General features: G+C 46.3%; 1 protein-coding gene across 2 annotated transcripts in view; it reads left to right on the forward strand.

The window, feature by feature from the left end:
* Window positions 1–22,544, forward strand: part of LOC117604025 (headcase protein) — a 120,508-nt gene that overhangs the window by 78,342 nt on the left and 19,622 nt on the right. For both annotated transcript variants that reach the window (XM_034323694.2, XM_034323695.2), the window contains 2 exons: window positions 21,707–21,895; window positions 22,165–22,350. In XM_034323694.2, coding sequence (XP_034179585.1) covers window positions 21,707–21,895; window positions 22,165–22,350 — 375 coding nt within the window. The remainder of the gene's footprint in view (window positions 1–21,706; window positions 21,896–22,164; window positions 22,351–22,544) is intronic.

Here is a 22,544-nt window from a genome sequence, read left to right on the forward strand (position 1 = left end):
ATCCCGTGACACGATGCTTTTAATTCTTCATTAACGGGTCGTGTAGGAATGTTTTTGTTCGATCTTCGAATCGTTCCCTGCCTGTTTTCGATTCGAGCCACGAATCTCTCTCACGCGTACGAGTTACGAGATGCTGCGAATCACCGTCGGAGAGACCGGTTATTGGTTGTGCAATATGTGAGGCCGAAGACGAAAGAAGAGTTGGGAAAAAGGAACGAAGGAAAGAGGATGGAAAGGCTGGATGAACGATGGTCCGGTCGAGTCCCGAGGGGTGGTTGTCGTCCTTGTACCATATTACGACTCTGAATGTTCTTTGTGGGCTATGGACGTAATTCGCTCTTTCTCTTCGTCCGTTCTGCCATGTTCTTATCCTTAGGAACACACACGCCGGTGTCCTGTAAATCTTCGCGTTAGATTCGAACAGAATTTTTATTTTCTTCACGTAATCTATTACCGTCAACTTTTTTTCTTTTGGGATAAAATTTCTCCAGCAACCCTTCTACCTTCGTCACCCATTTAAAAAGGGGTAAGAAGCAGTTGCAATATTTTGTGCAGAGACAGCAAACTCAGAGCCGCGCCCCCGTGTGTCGTGTTGGAAGCGTGGGTGTTACGGGACCGATCTCTTCTTCTTAATCGAGCAATGATTTACGAGAGTCATGTCGGGACGCGAGATACGATGATTACCCGACGATCGTGCGCAGCTACGGTCCAACTTTGGCCTAGGTTTTATGCAATTATACTTACGTCATCGTCTCCAAAGCTGGCCTGCAGTTGCACGCACCTGTAATCAATCTTCAATTAAGGTACGAGACACGAGGGACCTTCGTACGTAACAAAAGATCGTGGTGTGTGAAATGTTGCACACACAACGATAGGAAAATTTACAATTCGAAAAGGCTACTTTGTTCTCTGGCAACTCTTCAACGCTCCGTCGCGTATCTCGTTTCTAGTCAACGTGGGCGCCGGCTACGTGACTAATCAGTCCACGACCCTCGTCAGTGGGTCGTTAACCTCTCCCTGAATATCGACTGCTATCCGTCTACACGTTTTTCCATTCTCTTTGCCAACCTAGTTTCAGCCTATTCCCTAAATCCCTCGTCGAGTTCTCATTCGGTCCCGCAGGATCACCGTAAAACCACCTCGAAATCTTAAGAAATCTCATCAACCGGGCGATGATTTCTCCGAATTTCTTCTTGCGTACCGCGAACAAGTACATTTCCGAGGGCCACGGAGTATCTTTGGAAAGGGGGACATCGCGTCGATGGCCTCCGAGGATCGGTAACAGTGTCTGTAATTCGAGATACAGCGATCCGCGTTCGAGAAGAAAGAGGAGGAGGCGATTTTCTCGGGACTCTCTGTCGAGGTCTCGCCCTCGTTTCGCTCGTACAGGAGGAACACGCCGAGTGTTCGAGGTCTGTGACCTTAAAAGTTACTTGGACGTGCAGTCGGAGGTGGAAACGGGGAGTGAAGGAGAAAGAGAGAGACAGGTCGGTCAGGTGAGCGGGAGGGTGGCGGTTGGAAAGAAAGAGAGAGAGAGAACGTGAACGAGGCTCGTTTATTTCAACGTACGCGACTGGCAGACGCACACGAGCGAGCACCCGCGAGTACCGAGTAACCACACCTAGCCCGAGAGAGCCGCCTCGTATAGATACGAGCCCGATCTGTCAGGTAGTCCGTGATACATGGCCATGTGCACATAATAATATCGTGTGACAGGCCGCAAGATAGCTGGCGTGGGTCGACAGACAGGGAGTGCCACATCAAACCGCGTCCTCTTCTCTCTTCTCTTTCATTTCTTGCTTCTTGTTTCTTGCTGGTTCCCTTCTTGTTACTCGTTAATAACCGTTTACAGAACGATCGTGTAAGACACGGGATAGGAGAGATCGCTCGAAAGAATACGAATAGTCTTCGCCGAACAATACGTACAGGTTCGTACATTGCACCCGGCGTTGTTCCCATCGGCGTAGCTTGTAATTACTTGCTTAACTCCTCGGTTAATGACTAAAATCTTAATGGTTCTTGTATAATAGAGGTACACGGGTATTCGGTTTCGATATTAACCTTCGAAGCAACAAAATTATAACTTAGTTATTGCAAAAGTTGCCAGGCGTACAGCTAATAAACGTCAGCCCGTTAATTCGCGAATTTAACGAGTTTACGATCGTGTATAACAGAGTTGAATTTTACTGTGAAAAGTAAGCAGGGATGGAGGATCGATTCCATCGAGCCTCGTAAAAGCGCTTTAGAAAACGCTTCCATAAAGAATGCATTTCCTGTTGCATCGATCTCGATCTTCCTCGATTCTCGTTCATTTCCTTCCCGTACAAGTATCGCACCTATGGTATTTCTATTTTTATATCAACGCACCTGTACGATGACGAAAAAGACAATCGTAGGCGCCGTGGTTCGCGCTCGCATTTATTATACCCCGGTGTGTCGAGTTCCTTCGTCACGCAATCGCGAGCCTCTGGTATCCAACTCCGTGGATGTACGATTAAGTCCGGGCATAACTTAGCAGCCAACACCAAGCCTTCTCCGGCACACTTGTCAGATAGATAAATCTGAGTTCTTTCGCGAGTTCGATCCAGCAAAAGGAGACCGTAGATCGTCCGTGTAACCGGCAGCAAATTAGTCGATATTCTATTTGCCAGTAGTTATAGCCACTCGTTGGCCGGACCTGCCTCTGCAACCCTTAACGCGTTTACTTCTCGCAACGAACACGATCGTGCGCGCGGTTAGACAGGTTACAATAATAATTCCCACAAATTACCATCGTTTCATTTTTCTCTCAGCCCAGACTTTCATTAATGAAGTTTGTTAACGATTTAATCTTCCCTGCCTTCCTTTTCTTTTATATCAATACGTTTGAGTTGAAAACTCGGTACAAGGCACGCTATACTGCAATTATTCAAGATACCACTCGTTTGGTTTTCAATTTATGTTTTCCACGCGCTATCACGCATAATTAATATCCACGCCGGTTGGAATTTAAGAAGTTATAGTAATCTAATCGAATTCTTTCAAGTATGAAACATGATCACGTATTAAAGCAACAAAGTGTAATATCTAATTCAGTAGCCGGAATTGTATAAAACACGCAACGAACAAATTGTTGAACACGCGTATTACTCGACCATGAAATGTAAAACCGATGTCCCTCGCGTCACCGCAACTATGTATAAAGTTGTAACATAGTTGCCGAGCCTGTTTCCCGAGGTAGGCGTATATTTGTCGAAGAGAAAGCTCTTGGAAAGCATGAGAAATGATACTCGAAACTGGGTGCTCGTTTCCCTGTTGTGTACAGTTAGTCGATTCGATACGCGCAATTGTTATTTATGCCGATGTGTATCGAGCAGGAAATTGAGACTACAAAGTCGCGACTCGCCCACGCGGCTTGCCCGAAGGACCCACATTCCTCGCTGCGTTTTATTTGCCCGACCGATGCATCGAGTTCCTTTCGAGTGTTGCGTATACGCGAACGCGAGCAAAGATAAAACCGACCCACCGCTGGGAAAATTATTAACTGGTCGTGTTCGATAACGCTCGACGATACTAATTAACGAGGAAAAGGAATCCTCGTGGCCGGTGCGTTTTCTTCGCCTCGTTTCATCGTTGATCGACTGATTTTTCGCGATCTCGAACCGGGTAACGAGAGATCGTCCGACAAACTAGATCGCGATCTGGTTTGTCGGTGGATCTTCCGAAGAAGACGCGACGCGAAAAAAGGAGAAACGAAAAGCGGCTACGAGACCAGTCTGGCCAGCTGCTAGTCATGCACCTCTTTGCTTCTCTTCGCCTCTTCTATCTTCCTCGACACGATATCGCCCGGCGATATCGATTTCCGATGTCACCTTTCTGCCGGTTCTTCTGGTTTCTACTTGCTTCTCCTTCTTCCAGCCGGGAAAAACTCGATCCGCTGAGTTTCCTTTTACAATCGAATCGTCGAGCTCCGAATGCAACAAAGTCCGAGCCTCGCTCCTCGAACTTTGATCAGAATTTACAAAATCGAACATTTTTCAACGATGTTAGACTGGAAATTTTGCTCGATTCCGAGAGAAATGTTAAGAATTTAGCTCCCGCATACGGGAACACCCGCGTCTGTGAAAATTGAATTTCAAATTGATTCGTAGCGAATTTCAATAGGCCCGTTTCGAAACTGTCTGCTTTAGTTTGTAGAATGCCTTCTCATCGTCGAAGAAAAGAGAACGTCTAGAGAAAGGAGATACCTCGTTGCACGACTAACGTACGGACGATACAATTAAAGAAATCTGAATGTTTCTACAACAAAATTTCTTGTAATCGTTCGGTACCGTTAAGGAACAGGAGATACAAGAAATTTCTCGCCGATTGGAACGCCGATTGGCATTGATTTCGAGCTTGTTTGCGCGTTTAATTAAACCACCTACGAGAGACCAGGACTAGGCTCGCGATGAGTACCGGTTTTACAGCCACGTAGGCCCGTTTCAATTTATTATCCAGTCCCGATCTCGCGGCTAATGGAATGTCTTGCTGGCTCGCGGAAAACCATGTTGCGTTTCTGTCCACCTTCCATCGGCGACTGGTTTACGAGGCTCGCTCTACTTTGTGCTCCATCAGCTTTGTATCACTCCCGCTCCTCTTTATCTAGCCTAGAATATTTGTGTAAAAAGCAAGATATATTTGAAAACTGCAGTACTGTCTCCGGAAGACTAGTTGTAGAGCGAAACTAATTTCTGTCGCGCGCTTCCGCGTGGAAACGACCGTCACCTTTTTCATGCTTGTCAGCCAGCGGTCGTTTTATCGGCCAGCTGCGTACAGGATTGCACCTCCACTTCCGCCCGCAGATACCGGTCGAGTAATCGCAAAGCGGATTACCAGCGTGCTTCTTCGTTTCGCACGCTAAGCTCAAGCCGATTTAAATAGGTTCAAAGTTACGCGAACGTCGAGTTCATTTTCGTCCGCTTGTTTCTTCGAACAACGCTGTTCGTTTCTCTTGGCCGAGAATAAAGGACGATTTTCAGCCGCTGGTACCGAGACACTTTGTCGCGCGGGTAGAGGATCGTAGAAGCATTGAAGAGAAGAGCAATAGCGACATTTCGAAGGGTGTAATACATAAAGGCGGACAATCGTTAAAGGCGCGCGGTCGGTTGTCGCAAAGTTTACGACGTTACCCGCGTCATAACTCACCTGGGGCCAATTATTGCGAGAACAATGGCTTTTTCTGTCGTTCGGCTATTGCGGGAGAACCGAGAGATATCGCGTCGTTCGTGGTTTTGTAAGCGTGTACCAACCCTCCGGTATGTCGTTCCGTGTTCCTTCTGTCTTCAGCTTTTCATCGGGTTGCAACGCGGATGCGCCTCCTCCCTGCTTGTTCGTTTGCATGGTAAATGCGAGTCGAAGGATAATTGACAACCGGTGGCTGTCGCGAATTTCCTTCGCGTTTAAAAAGGAAAAGTCCGGTGCGTGCCGAGACGTCGCGCGAACAGTGACTCATGAACAGCGTCGCCTACGCGACTGATCGATACGCGATGCTGAAGAGCGCTCAGTGAAAAGTTTTCGCTTTGAAAATTTCCTATTCCAAGAACGTTTCCGAACATGTACTATCGATTCCAGTCGAACGTTACAAATAACAGGAGCTTTAATTGTGTCCGAGCGCCCTGCAGAGAAACTTAACGAGGCCAGTGACACTTCTAATCGCGCGAAATTTACAGCGAATGAATTTCCGAAAAAAAGCCAGTGGCGCAGCATCCTTCTTTTTCGCCAACTTAAAAATAACCTAACCCATCATCCCACGCTGTTTGTCGACACCTTTGCGCTTCTTTTTTGTGATACAATTTGCTCTCGAGGAAACCGCGTCAAACGATACGCCTTTGATAAAAGCGAATCGCGTGGCTCTTGAAATTCGTCGGAGAAACGAGCGACGTTTATAAAAAGCTTGTACGAAGGGAAAAAAATCCATCGAACTGTGTATCTACACGTTAGGAAAGATTCTAACCGATTTTCATTGATTTATGTCCCGTAAAAAGCGTCTGTAAACGCTGATTTCACTCGTTCATTTTCGAGTTGTCTCGCGTTTCACTGATCAAGGGAAAGCTGGTAATATCGGAATGTGGCTGAAGGCGCCACCGAAGAAAACCTAGTAGCGTGAAAAATGCAGAAAAATATTCTACGCTTTCAAATGCTCGATTCACTCGCGGAGATTCTTAGCTCGTTTCGGGCGGAACAATCGGAGCTCCGCTCGGTTTCCGGCAAGTTTTAATTAATACCAAAGTTTGCGATTGCATTAGCGCGAGGAAAGACGGGCTACAAGACGGTTCGCGCGCGGTTACGTTACGATAACGGGTGTCGGGAACAATTTTCAAGGAATTTCGAGTTTGCGCGTCGTCGGTCGCCTCTGGAAAATCGACGGCTGACTGGCAAGCGGTACAGACTTCCATTCAACCCAACTGCTTCTTTGTAACAGACTTTAAATTTATGCGATGGAGTCATTTAAATAATGGACGGTGCAAGGTGTAAGAAATATAATAGGGGATGGGGGTGAGTTTCACCGGTATCGAGCCTCAGTTTTGCCGGATAGATTAACTTTGAAACTCGGCGATAAATCTTGGAAAACTAAGACTTCAGAAGTATACAATCTGTTCTACAACTTTCTTTATTAAATCTCGATGGAACAAGGTTCGATACAAATTACCGATAGGTATTTAGAGTAGAATCTCAGCTGCTATCATTCTCACGATAATCGAGCTTCGACTAAACATCGGGCGGACCGCGTTGATATCGGCAACGATAAAAACCGTCATGGAATACTAAGTCCCTGATATTTATATGTCGCGTATATCTACGAGCGTATCGGCTCAGAGGCACAGTTCCTAGCAAAAGCGAGTCCTCGATTTAGGAGCGTTATAAACAATCCTCCGCAACGTAGTACCTTCGTCGTAAAGTGTGAACAATTTCAAGGCACGGCTTAAAATCGTGAGACTTCTTTCTTTGCCACGTAAATCGTGTTACCTTACAACACTCGTTATTTAGATAGTTGGGTTTAACTCTTTGAGGGACGGAATTTTAGACAATAAAAAGACTTGGTTTATTTTGGTAAAAAATTTGGTTTATTTTAATTAGTAGAGAAATAAAATTACATGAAATTGATACAAAATTAAAAATACATTTAATTAATTAATTAATGGATGGGATATAAACAGCTCTACCTTACTTAGTCTTAATATAAACCTCTTCAAGTAATTTTAATTTTTCGAGGTGGTATCAAAAACATCCCACCATGCATATTTAGGTATGAAAAAGATGATTCTTCAAAGGGTTAAACCAGCTTAGTTTTCTCGTTCGCTCCTCTTCATCGACGTGTTTCCATCGCTTTGGTCTTTCAACTTCGATTCGTTAGATTAAAATAAAAAGGAGATGCTTATCTGAGAGCAGTCTTTAACCGCGATGTCCTCTTGATGGAATCGCGAGAAGTCGACGTTGAACCGCAACCCACGGGGAACAAGAACGGAGAGTGGTTCTAGCCTATCTTTAGAACGACTCGGTCGTAAAAATATTCTCAAGGATCTTCGAAGGCTCCCCCGGGGAGGAAACGCGACCGACAAGGTTGAGCCGCACGACTTTTACCCCGTGAGTCGTTCTAAATAGCGCTCTTAAGTGCACATGCTGCACCGCGGTGAAAAATGCAGCTTGACACGGCAACGGGAAAGCCCGATGAAACTGAGTCATTGTAGATAAAGCCGAGGGCGAGAATGCGGGATAGTAGACGGATGTCGTAAAATAAAGAAAGTAAGGAATACTCCGCGTAATATTGAGTCATAATTCCCGGATTTCCTCCGCGAGATCAATCCGTGAGTCGTTCTCCGTTCGGCAGGAGGCAGAGGTTCCCCTTTGACTGACTCATAGGAGTTTCCTCGTTCCCCCTCGTTCTCAAAGCTTCTTTAGCAACGTAAGAGAGGACACGCATAAATATCGTGGCAGAAACACAGCAGGCAGGTTCCTTCGAGCGTATTACCATAATGGCTGTTCGCATCGTTCCCCTAGCTAGTCGAAGGATAATAGATCCTCGGGCGTGCTGCTCGATTCGCAAACGTGTCACGGTTCGCGAGCTTCCCGCGAATTCGTAATTCAGGATAGTAGGATCGCGGAGAGGAGGAGGACGACGACGGGTGTTACGTTCCACGTCGATACGATTTGAAAAGTTACACGGCCGCGGATGATGTATAACGACGAAATCGTGTTGCACGGTAATAATCCGTTGCGACGAGCAAACGAGGGAATAATGGCGGTAATTTTCTTCGCGGCTTGTCGCGTTCCAAGTTGGCTGAATTATCGTTTTCCCGGGCTGTTTTCAATTTCGCTGAAGCAACGCGGTCGCGGTAAATCATGGACAGCGAACGTTTTCGAGCCGAGCCGACACGATTAATAGAGGCTAGCTAGCCATTGCTTCGGAACTCGTTGTTGTACCTTCGTTCTTGTTCCCTGGACGATGCTCTCCCCCTTCGGCGCACCGGCTTTTCTTCCTTTGACTTTGCGTCCTGTGATGAATAGCCCCGATGCACGTGGTTCTTTCCACGATGAAGACAGTATGATGTATGTCTTCTCGTAATCTTTAACTCGAATCAATGTTAACGTTCTTAAACGATTTACATGGAAATTTTTGTCATTAGTCCTTAGCTCGTCTGGATGTTACTTTCTTCGAGGAATCTCGAGCCACTTTCCCGTTTTCTTCTAGCTTCTCCTCGAGAAGAGATACGAGCGCGACGAGGGTCGGCTCATAGGTGTAAGCAGCTGCAAAAACACGAAGTAAGAAGGGGGTGTACGCTGGCGGATAGTGGTACGGGGGATGATAAAGAAGGTACAAACGACGACGGAGCGCCATTTCGTAGGAAAACGTACGACATTGGCTTTTATGCGCGCAATAATGCGAGAGCACCGGCTGTCAGGGGCGTAGCACACAGGTTGCAGGAAACGCACGGCTCCACCCGTCCTTTCGGTGGGTCATTATTTTTCTCAATTTCGCGAATGGAACGAGAGAGGAAAAGAACGCGTCGGAAGATCTGCAGCCCCCGTTGAAAGAACACCGGGGGATGGAATTACTGGCTAGCCAGCGGCAAAGAATTATTGCGCACCGTTTCTTTCGCGCTTGTAATTTCGCGGTCTATTTAAATGCGTTTTTATAAGAAATTGTTTGACCTAAGAGAGAAAACCACAGCGTGGGTGAAAAGCCAGGGAAGACCTTTCGTTTAATCCGGTCGAGTGCGACAAATCTTTTCCTCCTCTCGGTCTTGTATCGTTCTTCGTCCACTTTCCACCCCGTACAGTTCATTCTCGCACCCTTGTGATCTCGATTCGCTTTTCTCTCCCCTTCTTTTTCCTACCTTCGTTCCCTTAATCTCCCCTTATCCGCTGGCTCTCTGTTCGTCTCTCGCTTCCGTTCAGCCTCGTCCTTGCCCGTCCGAATGAATATTTAATTCTCACTCACTCGTCGCTGAGGAGGACGGCATAAGCGGGAATAAATAAGCCGAGGAAGAACGCGAGGAAGATGTATCTTAATGGTAATCCGCAGACGACATCTGCGCCGCGCTCTTTCTCCTCCACCTACTATCTCTCGCCTGCGACTGACAAGCAATGATAAATATTCACGTTCTATTTTCCAAGAAACCATTTGCTAATTCTCTTTTATATGTACATTTAGAAAATATCTACGGGAAGAGGTGTAAAGTTTGAAATTTCAAAATATCAAATCGCATTTTCACGACGCGGACAGGTTTAGCGTATACCTATGTCACCTGTTTCCCATTTGCGTGTCACGATTCAAAGGGGTTCAGGATCGAACAGGAAGCAGACGGAATTTTTGCGAAGCAACCGAGAGCCAGCCGTCGTGTACCGAGCAAATAATTCCGATACCGTCTGCTGCGGCGAAGGTCTGCGGTTACACGGCGCTCTGTGTGCAGGCTGTGTGCAGCACGCGTACGTGCAGTGAATGGCATTGAGGGCTCTCTATCTATAGAGGCTAGATTAGAGTGCATTAGCCTCGTCGCGAGCCCGATGGAGATATCTTTCGCTCCGTTTTGCGTACACGCATCGCTACTACCGGCTATATTTGTAACCAGCGCAGCGGGTGGACGCGCGATCTACGCTCTGGCACGCTGGTAATAAAGCGAAGAAACGCATTCCCGCCTCTGCGTTGCATGATTTTTATTCGAATCGTCACCGCTTTTCGACCGTTCTTTCATATTATTCGCACCCGAAAGTGTTTCATTTATTTCGATAATTACTACGTTTACGTTTTATCCAACCGGGTGCTCGAGAATAGATATTGCAGCGAGTAATTGTATTAACAATTACACTTAGTTACTTCTTACATTCTGAAGTATGACAAATTCACACATACAACTCGCAATCTAGAGATCCACGGTTCAAATCCTTGGTTTCCAATATTCTTTTTTTTCTTTAATGATAATTTGTTTCTTTTTGAATAACTATTACATAAAAATTATCATAAAAAAAAAAAAAAAAAAATATTTTGGGAACCAAGGATTTGAACCGTGGACCTTTAGATTGCGAGTCGTGTGTCTAACCACGCAGCGGATCCATGAATCGCAATCTGAAGGTCCTCGGTTCAAATCCTTGGTTCCCAATTTTTTTTTTTTTTTTTTTTTTTTATGATAATTTTTATGTAATAGTTATTCAAAAAGAGACAAATTATCATAAAAAAAAAAAAATGTTGGGAACCAAGGATTTGAACCGTGGATCTCTAGATTGCGAGTTGTATGTGTGAGTTTGTCATACTTCTCAATGTAAGTAGTAACTAACTTTAATTATTAATATCTTTTAAACAATTAGCCGTCTGCCCACAAAACGGGGTATAGGCGTGTTCAGCTCGACGAGCTCTACAAGCTGGCAAAGTTTCATCAATAAGTGAGTGTAACACTTAGGTAGTTCTCCGTGTTAGTGGAAGGATAATTGCGACTGACACTTGGCTGGCTCGCGCGGCGTTAACAATCACGGACGGATATAAGCATAATTCAGGGATTCTAGAAGGTATACGCGTTCAACGGCGTGTTCGCGACAATAGAATTCTCAAGCGACGCTGACATTTAAACGCCGGTGAATTGAATTGCTGTGACACCACGTTGATTTAATACCCGGTGAGAATCGCTTCGTTATTCGCGATGCCATCGTACCACGGGCATTCTTGCACGTTACCTTCGGAAATTCGCCTGCCACGTCTCGCGTTTCTAGTAGAAAATTTCACGATTTGTCTCGTGGAATAAACGCGTGCGAGACTGTAATTATTTTCCCTCGGCGATTAAGTTTTCAAGATCGAACCCGGCCGTTTATCAAATGGTAGATAACATCGTTTCCCGATGACGGGCCACGTTTTACGACAGCAAGATGGAACCGTGGAAACGTGACGCGTGTCAGACCTTTCGTTTTCCCGTGTCAAATAAAAACGTTTCAACGTGGAAAATGAACCGTCGGCGCGCCGAGTGGAAGCGATGAAAAGCCGGACACCGATTGCGATCTCTCCTTCTCTCTCTCTGTATTTTTTTCGTATCGGTCGAACACGATAGGAAAAGGGTCGTTCCGTAGGCTGGGACACGCCCAACAATCAGGAACCGATCTCTCGAGGAAATTATTGTGTCTGGGCCACCTGAACGCGAATCTCGTTACCCTACATTCCCTCTGGATAATGGAACAGCCACGGGGAAGGGGTTGGTCCTTCCGTTGGAATTCTCTTTCGTGATCGTGAAAAAGGGGTGCACCCTTCTTTTGCCAGACAGGGGTATGTAACCCGTGCGTTGTGTTACCTTCATTGAGAATGCACGTAGCGGTATGTGAAATGAATTTTCAGAAAAGGGAACGAGTTACGGGTTCCCTTAATTCTAGGGCGGTTGGTACTGTTGAAAAGAAAATTAGTGGATAGGTAGAGCTAAATGAAAATTCGCTAGGAAATAGATGTAGGTATCGCGGATGTCTCTCTGATTGCGAATATAGAAAGTACCGCCATCTTTCAGACACCAGCTGAACTTTTAATACGTTACATCTGAGAAAATGAATGTTTTATTGCACGCTGCAAAAAGGGTCAGGGAAAATTATGGGAAAATTCGAGTTCAATTAGCAAAGGGGTACCGGTCGTGACGTACATCATTAGGGTGCGCCGCCCTTACAGAGTCACTCGGAGATACCTGAACGTCTTATTAAGTATTAAAGCGTATCCGCTGTCGGGTTCTCTTGTTTTCCGATAAGACAGGTCGAGATTAAGTTTCCTCGTTTGGTAAAAGTTTTCGTGGCTCGCGCAGCTGAGCACCCAGCCCTTCAAATCCTCCGGAATTTACATTTCTATCGAGAAAACGCGTTCATCTAACAGCTTGGATCAGTGATCGTAAATTTCTCGTATCTTTTCCATCTTCGTTTTTCAAGAGCTAAGCGTGCGATTAATAAAATATCGACTCGAAGTGCGAGCAAAGCTTCTTAGCCAAGAATGGTTGTTTCGAGTTCTCCGGGAAAGAGAGGGGTCTCGTACAAATCCTGTCGTTTTCGCGTCATTACCGGATTTTCATGGTGGATTTTCATGAAGCAAAGCCACCCTCCTAAGACAGCACCGTCCGCGAAATAATTCCGGGTCGGCTTTAAGAGGATGAACTCCAGTTGCAGACGACTTTAATGCATTTCCCAGGCAGATTCCGTGTTTTCTCGTCGAAACGGGACCCTGGCATTTTCCGTACGCAATCTTCTATGAAAGCATGAAATTTCAGGGACATTACGTGCAGCAGGTGGACCAAGAGAGCTAATTATGCACACGTGTGAAGCTTAATCGACCACCGCTGCTGTTACAGGACACTGATTCCCTATGGCTTGCGTAATCCCCTGTCCATGTTCAGACTCTCCTGTGTCGGACACATCGAGGAGGATACCTTTGGCTAATTTTACACCATAGACGCGTCAGATACAGGCAATTATAGCTAAATATTTCCAAATGGTTGGAAAACGCTACAGAATTTCCACTCGAAATGGTGTCTCATTAGGGGTTACAATATTTGTTTCGTCAATTTAATATCCTATCACTCAGCGATCTTCGTGTTCAACTTTCATTTCTTTTCCCCTGAAAAAATGTTTCGCGAATACGAAAAGGGAGAACGCCGCGAAAATACCTTGAACGATTCCCAGCGGGGAGCGAAGTTGCCGTTCATTTATTTATTCAGCCGTCAGGGTTGGTTCGCGATTTTTGACAGACAGGAGGTAACAACCCTACGGTACGCCGCGGATTTGTTTCTCAGCCCTACTCCCGGATCCCGTAGGAAATAAACGGGCGGGGAGCAATAACTGGTTTACGCGAGGAAACCGGGCCACGGACAATTCGTCGGCGTGCATTATTAATAATCTTGAATTTGGATTTATTGCCGTTCTCCTGACCGAGGGATTCGAGCTGAGAACACGCGAGGGATGAGTTTTTCCTTCTTAGATTCTAGTCGATCCCCTTTCCGAAAGCCTCCGGATTCTTGTACGCGTAATTAATCTTCGAAGCGAAATTTCATCGTGAATTAAACCCTAATCTTCTTGTTAAATTAAATTTCTTCGAGGTTGCAGCGTGAAACACGAATGAAACGCATCATAGATACACTGTTGCACAGTTCTCTTCGATAATGATTATTCGTCCGATGATTGTAACACCAGTTGGTCTAAGGATTTTCGAAGCAAATTCCTGGCCCCCTGAAACCGTGAAGGCAATTCCATCCGCGCGACAAACGGGTCGTTTAAGCTCGCCGTTAATCACGCTGTCCGCTAAAGGTTTGATGAAAATCTTATCTTAAACGGGTAATTAGACGGCACTGTGGGGTCGAGGCGAGGGTTTAAACAGCGTTTCCACGCCTTCTTGCATTATCGAGAGGCACGCGATTCGCTCACGGTTTATTTCGAAATTTCTTCCTTGGATCGCGTGCCACGCGAACTGTCCTCGCAATTATTCCCTCAATTTTTGATTGCCACAAGGGTATCGAATTAAAGACTTGGGAAAAATCTGATACGGTAATTAAAGTGCGAGGTGCGCGTGTTGGAGGAAATTAAATTAGAAAATTCTTAGCATTTTCCGAGTAAAGACACACAGAGAGAGAGACAGTCACAGAAATTACTCCTGCAAGCTAGCAGAATTTCTCCTGGAAATTTCCGTCGGTCCTCGGCGTGGCGAATAGCTGAAGCAAGCGCGTGCATGTCGGAAATGATTAACTCCGCATTCAACCAGGTCCAGCCGGCAATTAGGACGATTGCCCCTCGTGTGGAGGCGCGCAACTCCTGTCCAACCCAAGCAATTGCCCTCCAAGTCCTTCTTCGTGTCCTACCTGACTCTGCGCCTTAGACGACACTTAAATATTTATTCTTCAAGGTGGAATCCTTCTAAGTCGAACTAATAAAGCTTAGAAGCCTAAACCGATCAGGATCTCGAGTTTCCTTCCGAAATGAACGCACTGGAGGCGTTCTAGACATTTCAAGATGCCGAGGAATCACGACGGTCGCCTTGGACCCCGAAAAGCGGCTCGCAGAGGATATAAGGGTGGCGACGGACACGAGGGTGCTACATCCTCGAACGAAGGCGGACTCCCCGTCGCGAGGAGTTGCACATATAACTTGGCCGACGACGTGGCGCGATAAATTCCACGAGGGGGCCTACTTTCCGCGAGCAACCCTTCGGTAACGGCGCAGGATAAGCCTGCGTGTGTTTTCCGAGCCGGAGGCGGCGCGCAACCCCCGACCCCCTGGCATTCCGTATATTCGACCTTTCGCAGACGTCTCCCCGGCTACGCTCCGCTAGAAGAGACTATCCTTAACCTCTTCGGCGACGCGTGGCTGATTTATTGGCACACGAGAAGGCCGAACCCTTGGCTCTTCCTTCGCTTGTACCTATCTACTCAGCGGGACGGCACGGAACTCTCTGTGCCGAGGTATACTCGCTGTCCTGATGAATTTGGTAATGCCGCTTCCAGCTTGGATTTAGGGATCCTGTGGTTACACTTTGGTGAATTTTGATTCGACGCTATTGCGGTAATTTCATGGGACTGGATTGTAAATCTGATTACGCGTTATTAAAAATATTATTGCGTATAGAGAGTTTATCGATAGTCTTCAATCGGGTGTCTTGACTCGTCTGAATAAAAAATTTACAATCGGTGTTATATTGCTCTAAGAGGGAGAAAAGGGGTAAAAATCCGGTGCTCGTGAAAAGCCACGCCGGTTTTTAATTTCTCTGGCTGTCTGACCGTGTATATCAATCAAGGCTGTCGGGAGCGATTGGATGAAACGTTTTGCCAGCTCCAAGTGGCCGTCGCGTTTTTGTTGCAATTTATCGCTACGCGTTTCCCTCTCCTTTCCGCGACAAATGATTTTCATCGTTTGATGGATCGATCTCGATAACCCCTGCGAAACATCTGCGTTCCAATAGTGCAGGGATCATCAATTTCCATGCCTGAATTGTTTTGTGCATTTTTTTTTTTTTTATTCGCCGTGGTACTTTGATTTATTTGCGAGAATGTAAATTGGCTTCAACTTTTTTTTCAACACCCTATGTAAAATTGCCGATAGTAATTTTTTTTTTTGTAGATGGTTTCTCGTGTTTTTTTTCTCGTTCTCCATTAGGGGAGGAACGCGATTCGTCGGCTCAAACGGCGGATTAATTTCGACTCTCCAATTAATGCGCGGGGAGAAAGAGCCGCTTTGAATGCGGGAGGACTCTTTTGTCGTCAAACGAAAGCAACCCTCTTCGCCCGTTAACGCGGACCAGTGAGCCGGCAATCGAGATAATAAAATCGAAAGAAGCCCTGCTTTTACCCCCACAATTTTGATCGACTGCCGCTTGTCTGGCCGGCTCTCACTCGATCGACTACGGAATATTCTGCGATGCCTGTATATACAAGTCCGAATTAATCGTTGATGTAATTGTTAATGAGGGAGAGCGACTCTCTTTCCTGCTCGTTAGTAGAATTTTTCCGTGCGGCTGAGCGTAAAAAAAAATAACATCATTTCCTGGTGTTATCGCGAATAAATACAGTCCTGTATTTTTCCTTATTTTTTCGTTGCAAATTTTGGTCGTTCTTTTTTATTTGTAATGATCAATTTAGAAGGGTTGTTTTCGTTACCGTGTATATTTATAGGGGAGCGTATTTCAATGGCGTCGCTCGCCGGTTATCCGTCGCGAATCGTGAAGGGTTTGCGACGAGATCGTTGTCAGACCTTTCCTGTTTCTCTTCCCTGCATGTTTCGCGATTGCACGATGCACGGACGAGAGGCCACCCTTTCGCGTGCATGAAAAATGCATTCCCTTTATTCGGCGTTCACGTGTCGGAAACGCTCGCAATTAATTTCGCTGATGGTACTAGACACCGATGGTTTAGTCGACGGATTTGGAAATGAAATTTTCCGCAAAACACACAAACGTTTCAGGATATAATGAGATGATTAAAGGAAATAAATTTTCCTGTTGTGCTATTATATTTTAGAGACGCCTCTTCTTCGCGTGGAAAATTCATGGAAAGTGTTCTTCAACGTCAACTATAGGTTTTCGGAGTTGCGCGAGCGAACGAGACGGGGGCGCATGATTCGAGAAAATTCGAGAACGGATCGGATCTCCCCTAGCGATGCATAATTAACGCGTGCAAGGGGTGAGTTGGTGGGAAAGGGTGGGCGATAAAGCCAGCGTTTCCGAACACGGACGATGATGGGTAGTTGCACGCTATCCCGAATTTCTTCTTTTATCAAACTTCCTTATCTGCGACTGAGTTTTCATATAAATTTAACCAGACTGGATATCTCATCTAAATTCTTTAGGGAAGAAGTATATTTGCCTTCTTCGGATCTGATCCCCGAAATTCGAGAGGGAATTCCAGAGTCTCCTCTCCGAGCTTCCCTATTATGCGAAACACTGACGTCCATCAAGTGCCACCTCGTCGGAATTGAATTTCATCGAACAACAAAGAGCCCCCGTTTCTCTCCCCGTTTAAAATTCCTTCAGCCAGAATGGATGCGTCGCGTTATCGCGCGAGGAAAATAGTTTTTCCCCCCCGGCACCCTGGTGCCCGATAAAATTCGACCGGCAACAGAACGCTTCCTGTCTCCCTTTCGCGTGTATCAGTTGTCAATAATATTAGGGGCCGCAATTTCACTCGGAGAAGAAGTCCCGTCGGCTGTGTTCCGTTCGTCCGATATCTGTCCGCGTCCCCTTCTGTTTCCCCATACACACATCGGCATCTCCCTGATTCGAAAGGGGAGAGGACACAGAGGAAACTCGGGAAGATGGAACAGAGAGACAGAGAGGAAAGCTTCCTCGTGGAAACGCCATCGATTATTTTCACGCGAGGAGGAGCACCGTAAAGAGGGTTTCTTTGTTCGAATTCGTCTTTGCCTTTGAACGACAGTGGGTCACTTGCATCAGGAAGGAGAAAGGCAGTCGCCAGGATTCCCTTGGGGGTGAAGCAAAGAGTCGAGGGTCGAAATTTGACGAGGAACCATCTTATTGTCTGCGTTCGAGTCGAAATCGAGGGGCTAAACGTTCCACGAGGGTTCTCCGGATAATACAATATTAATTAATATCGTGGAAATTGAATTGGAAGAAATCCTCTCGGTATCGATGACAGTGTGATCTCCGCCCCCTTAATAGTTATTACTATGGACAAAAGTATTTCAAGTCGGAATTGAAAATAGAGTCGTTCCACTGCCGAGTCGGAGCGTGCGATTCGATTGAAAGCTTCAGACCGGGACAGTCCGCTTCCAATAATCGCGCGCCATGGTCTCAAGTCGATCGTGAACGAACGCCATCAAGTTTCCTCGAAACGAGGGACGTGCCTCGGATCCTTCGAGGATCAGCATCGATTATTTTCGCGCTCGAACGAGCACAACGACAGGGTAAAAGAGGCTTTTTTCTGCTTTCCATCGAACAGGACCAGTGGGTCAGTCGCGTCGGGAGAGCGATACAAAACGGACGAGTAGATTCTTTCCCCTCGGATAAAACGAAGAAGAAACTTTTCGACACAAAGGCGATAAAAAAAGGAAGAAGACAAGCAGGAGTTCCTTTTTCCGTTCAACGGGACACGCGCCAGCGATCCTTCGCGTGCATCCTTTGTCCTGATAGCTCGTAAATCCAGCTAGCACAACACCCAGCGCGCTTCTTCCTGTCTTCTTCGGCCAGAGACTCTTTGGTATTCGCGTTAAGTACTCGCGCAACGACTCACCCACTCGTTCGTTCCTGTATTTATGAGGACGTCGAGGTGTCACCCCCGGTAGTCGCTGCTAAATTGGCCGACTGGGTGAAATGAAGTTTTTAGGCGAAACAGCGAGAGTAGTTTCGAGAGATTTTTCTCGCTGGAAGTGGACAACCTCTTAACAAAGATTCTTCGCGATCTCTCGCCTGCTGGCGAGGAGAGGTTTTGCGACTCACTTTCTGTCTCTTTATGTCCCTGTCTCCCGGCAGTTATCGGCTGTTGCCCGAAACTTTGATGGGACTTGGGGAACGAGCTGTTGCGAACTTCTTCGCCGTGGATGGTATCCTTGTAGCCTTTGGGAATGAGCAGACGTGTCGAGATTGTGATAGAAAAATGATTTTTCAAAATGATACCGAAGATAGGAAAGAGTAAATGAAAATGACACCAATTAGTACTTGGAAACCTGTGGAGTTCTTCCAGTTGTCAGTTCCTGGAGACTTCATCAGAGAAAGTAACAAATTACTTTCGCATTGATCGTGACGTCAGGATTAGGGGAAGAGAATCTACGGAGCATTATTACGCAGGATTAAGGGCAAAGAATCATCCTGTAGGACCTAAAGTCTGGCTACAATCCTTGATCCAAACGAACCCCTGTCTATTGTGTTCCTTTCAAAAGTAACAGAGAGACCATTTACAGAATATACAGATATATTCTTATATGCGGGAAATTAAGAAGGACCGAATTTTGCCCGTGCCCTTCGCGACGGTTATAAAGCCCCCCCTGTCCTCGATGGAAGGGGGGCACGAAAACGGAAGCGAACCGAGGCCAGATCGTAAGGAATTTTACGCCCGTCTATATAACCGAGCTTTATCGTCCCGGGACCTATGGCCGCTCGACGGAGCCGTTAAGGTCTAAATAAGAGCGTCCTTGCAGGAGAGTCTTGACAAATCCCCGGGTGGGTACCGTTTTACTTTCCAACGTTTTTCCTCCGTTTCTTCCCTTTTCGAAATTGCCACTGCCCCCGTTCTCCGCGCGAGAGCGTAAAAACCACCCACTCGGTATTTTCAATAATACATCGCCTCCTTTTCCCTTTCTTCGTGGAAAGAGCAATTTTATTTCTACTCATCGACTGTCATGTGAAATTCATCGGGAGTTCCCGTACGATTCGCGCGGTTCTCCAGCTGGAATCGTTTCTGGATTCCCGTCGCGTCCAGCTTTTGTCGAACACCTTCCACGAGGATTTCCTTGGAAACGTTCCGAGTGAATATCGTTCTTTATCGAGTTCACTGTGCTCCCTTCTTTACTGCGTTATAAAGTTTACAGAAAAGCTCGAAAGCTAACGCCGTTTACGAGTTCGTCGACCTTTTTTTTTTTCCTTCCTCGGCTTCCTTTCCGCTCGTTTCCTCGTCTTTATTATTTTGGGTCGTCGAGAAGCCCGCGCGTGCCTGCCACCGCGGGGCTGATTTTTATATTTATTTGTACCGGACGGTATTATTGAATTCCGATAATCCGCGGCGCCGGCATCGTAATCCTCTTGGTGTTTCCCAACTCCCTCCCATCTTCCTCGGCGATACGCCACGATTTATACCCTCCGTGCTTTTCTTCACCCTTTTTTCTCCCCCGCCCTTAGCCGTTTAACCGTGGCGAGGAAAATTGTCCGCAAGGGCAGCGACCTTCCTGATTGATCGTTGACCTCGAAACGAAATTGAAGATGGAAAATCAGTTACAGAAACGTTCTTTAACATCCCGAGGAATTACCACCGCTCTACCGTAGCTGTTCTTTATTCCTTTCAGGATCTATCATCATCGTTCACCTTGTCACGAACGAGAAATCAGAAGGATCGTGATTAAACGTCGCGTTTCACTTCGCGCCGGAGAACGATGCTCTTTCACCCTCTCGTTTCGCGCAATTCGGGCATCGTTCGTTCGCTCGGAACCGTCAGTTTTTCCCTTCTTCGCCGGAACCATAGGAGAAGCAGAAGAGCGGCTCGATTAAAACCCGGACCAAGGGACATTAATTACGTATCTCAGGAAATTGTCTCTCTGGTCGGAGAGAGAGAGGTAGAAGAGGCAGTATTTTCCGAGCCCCCTCGGTCTGACGAATTCGAAAGGGAGGGCAATAAAAAAAGAAGTAGCAGAGGCACAATGCTTCTTCTTCTCCTCGGACCTCTAATCGAACTCCGTGAAAAAGTTGAAGTGCTTCTGCCACGGATCGACCTACGATCGGTTTCCAGTTGCAACGGGAACGGCTGGAAAAGTTGCCAGACCAATCCAATTTATTTATTCGGCCCGTTGGAACACGGCCCGTCTTTCTCTTTCTCCCTGTCCATGCTTCGATGAATGGGTAGATGGATGGACGTGTGTGGTTCTCCTCGATCCTCCACGAGGATCCTTCCAAAGGAACCTTTTTCTTTCTCTTCGTAAAGCTTCTTCTTTTCCTTCTTCATCCTTCGACGTCTGTATCTGCTCGTTTCGTCCTATCTCGAACGGATATTCCATAGCCACTCGACGAGAACTTGCTATGGCCGTCTGGAGATCCTTCATTCTTGGCCTTGACACGGTGCCAGTCATCCTAGTCGGTGGCAAAGGGTGATACACCTCGAAGGCTGAGCGCGATCAAAAATACATTGAACCCGAGACCGTGCGAATAGATTTTTAATCGGGTGGATCGAAAGGACGAAGGGAGGCTGGTTTCGCTGCAGGAATTTCTAAGGAGCTGTAATCGAGGCTCATGGGAATCAAATTTTCGGGGATAAGGATCTTGGGATATAATAAGGGATCGGGCAAAGGACGTCGTAGGAGATTCAACGTCCTTCGTTGTCGCCTTTCTGCTAGGTATTCACCAAGGAACTCTGTAATCTTCCAGATGAAACTCTGTAATATCTTCAGAATAATCTAGAAACGGACAATGGTTTGCTTTTCAAACAAAAGAGCTGAAAGCAAAAAGCTCTCGTTCTTTTTTCTAACTGATTTTCCTTTTATTCTTTGTAATCGACGATTGAAAAACGAAGATCCTGTACCATTCACCTTGTAGTAGTTCGACCTTAACCTCTGTCTACAGCGCCTCTTCGTTATTCAGTCACCATCCGGCGTGCTCTACCCCGCGCCAACCCCCTATTCTTCTCATTTCCTGTCTGCATAGCTTGGCTCCTTTCTTTCCTTTCTCCTTCCTTCGTCATTAAGGACGTGACATTTCCAGCGTTTCTCCCTGCTGCTGCTTTCTTTTTCCTATCGAACCTTGTCTTCTTGCAGCGTCCTTTAGCATATATTTCCTGCAGACTCCGGTGGACCAACCCTCTGACTTACCTAGCTCGTAACTTTTATCGTTTTATCACCTACGAAGGCATCCTTTTATACCATTCGGATTTTTCGTGACGTTTGCCGATGCCCTATCGGTCGCTCGCACGACTTGTTTGATGGCCAATTCCGCGTTTAAACTATTGATCCTTGAATTCAAGTGAAACGGAGGAAAAGAATTTTTCACGATTATCGCTTTATCACTCTACTAATCTCGGTATTGTTCTTTTTGTTACAGATGGAAGACGAGGGAAATCACGGCAATGATGACACAAGATGCTTCATCCTGTCGACGTTGGCGGCACTGCAATGGTCCCGAGTGTCCTGCGTCCTCTGTCGTTCACCTATGCTCGTTTTCGACAGGTATCCCCTAGTGGATGGCACGTTCTTCCTGTCGCCGAGGCAACATTCACCTGCCTGCGCAGAGGTAATTTCAATCTTTGAGTAATCTGTAGGTGTACATCAAGCTGACGTGTTCGGTTACTTGACGTGTATACAAAATTTTTAATTTGTGAAAAATTTGTAAAAGGATCATATTTTATTACTATTTTAAAAAATTGCCAGTACTTATTTGTTGTTGTATAAATTTGTCAAAGTCGTGTGCAGGTTGGGACGATAAAGGGAACAAGAAGCGCAGCCAGTGACCGTGAACTTGACGATAAATCTAAACCGATGTTCCGACGATCGTTGTTCCAGGTGAAGGTCGAAGGTCGCACGCAATTCTTGTCGGCGGTGTGCATGGGTTGCCTGGAAGGTAGCGGTGGTCAGCCTGTTCGTTGTCGTTGCTGTACTCAGCCATGGGACGGGTCTAGCTTAGTCCTTGGAACGATGTACAGCTACGATATCTTTGCTGCCATGCCTTGTTGCACCGAGCGACTCAAGGTGAGTCTTGAATTTCCTCGCTCTTTATTCTCTTCCATCGCATCGGTGAGATTTGGTTAACGGTAACCACATTAGCGTCCGTGTACTTCGTACGCTTCGTATCTCTCACGCGAGACAGCTAAATTAGCAACCGCTGAATGATTTCTTTTCAACACGAAGGTGTTATCGCGCCCGAGTACCGGTACTCGAGCTGT

The sequence above is a fragment of the Osmia lignaria genome, chromosome 11 (genome assembly GCF_051020975.1).
Source record: "Osmia lignaria lignaria isolate PbOS001 chromosome 11, iyOsmLign1, whole genome shotgun sequence".
Taxonomy (NCBI): Eukaryota; Metazoa; Arthropoda; class Insecta; order Hymenoptera; family Megachilidae; genus Osmia; species Osmia lignaria.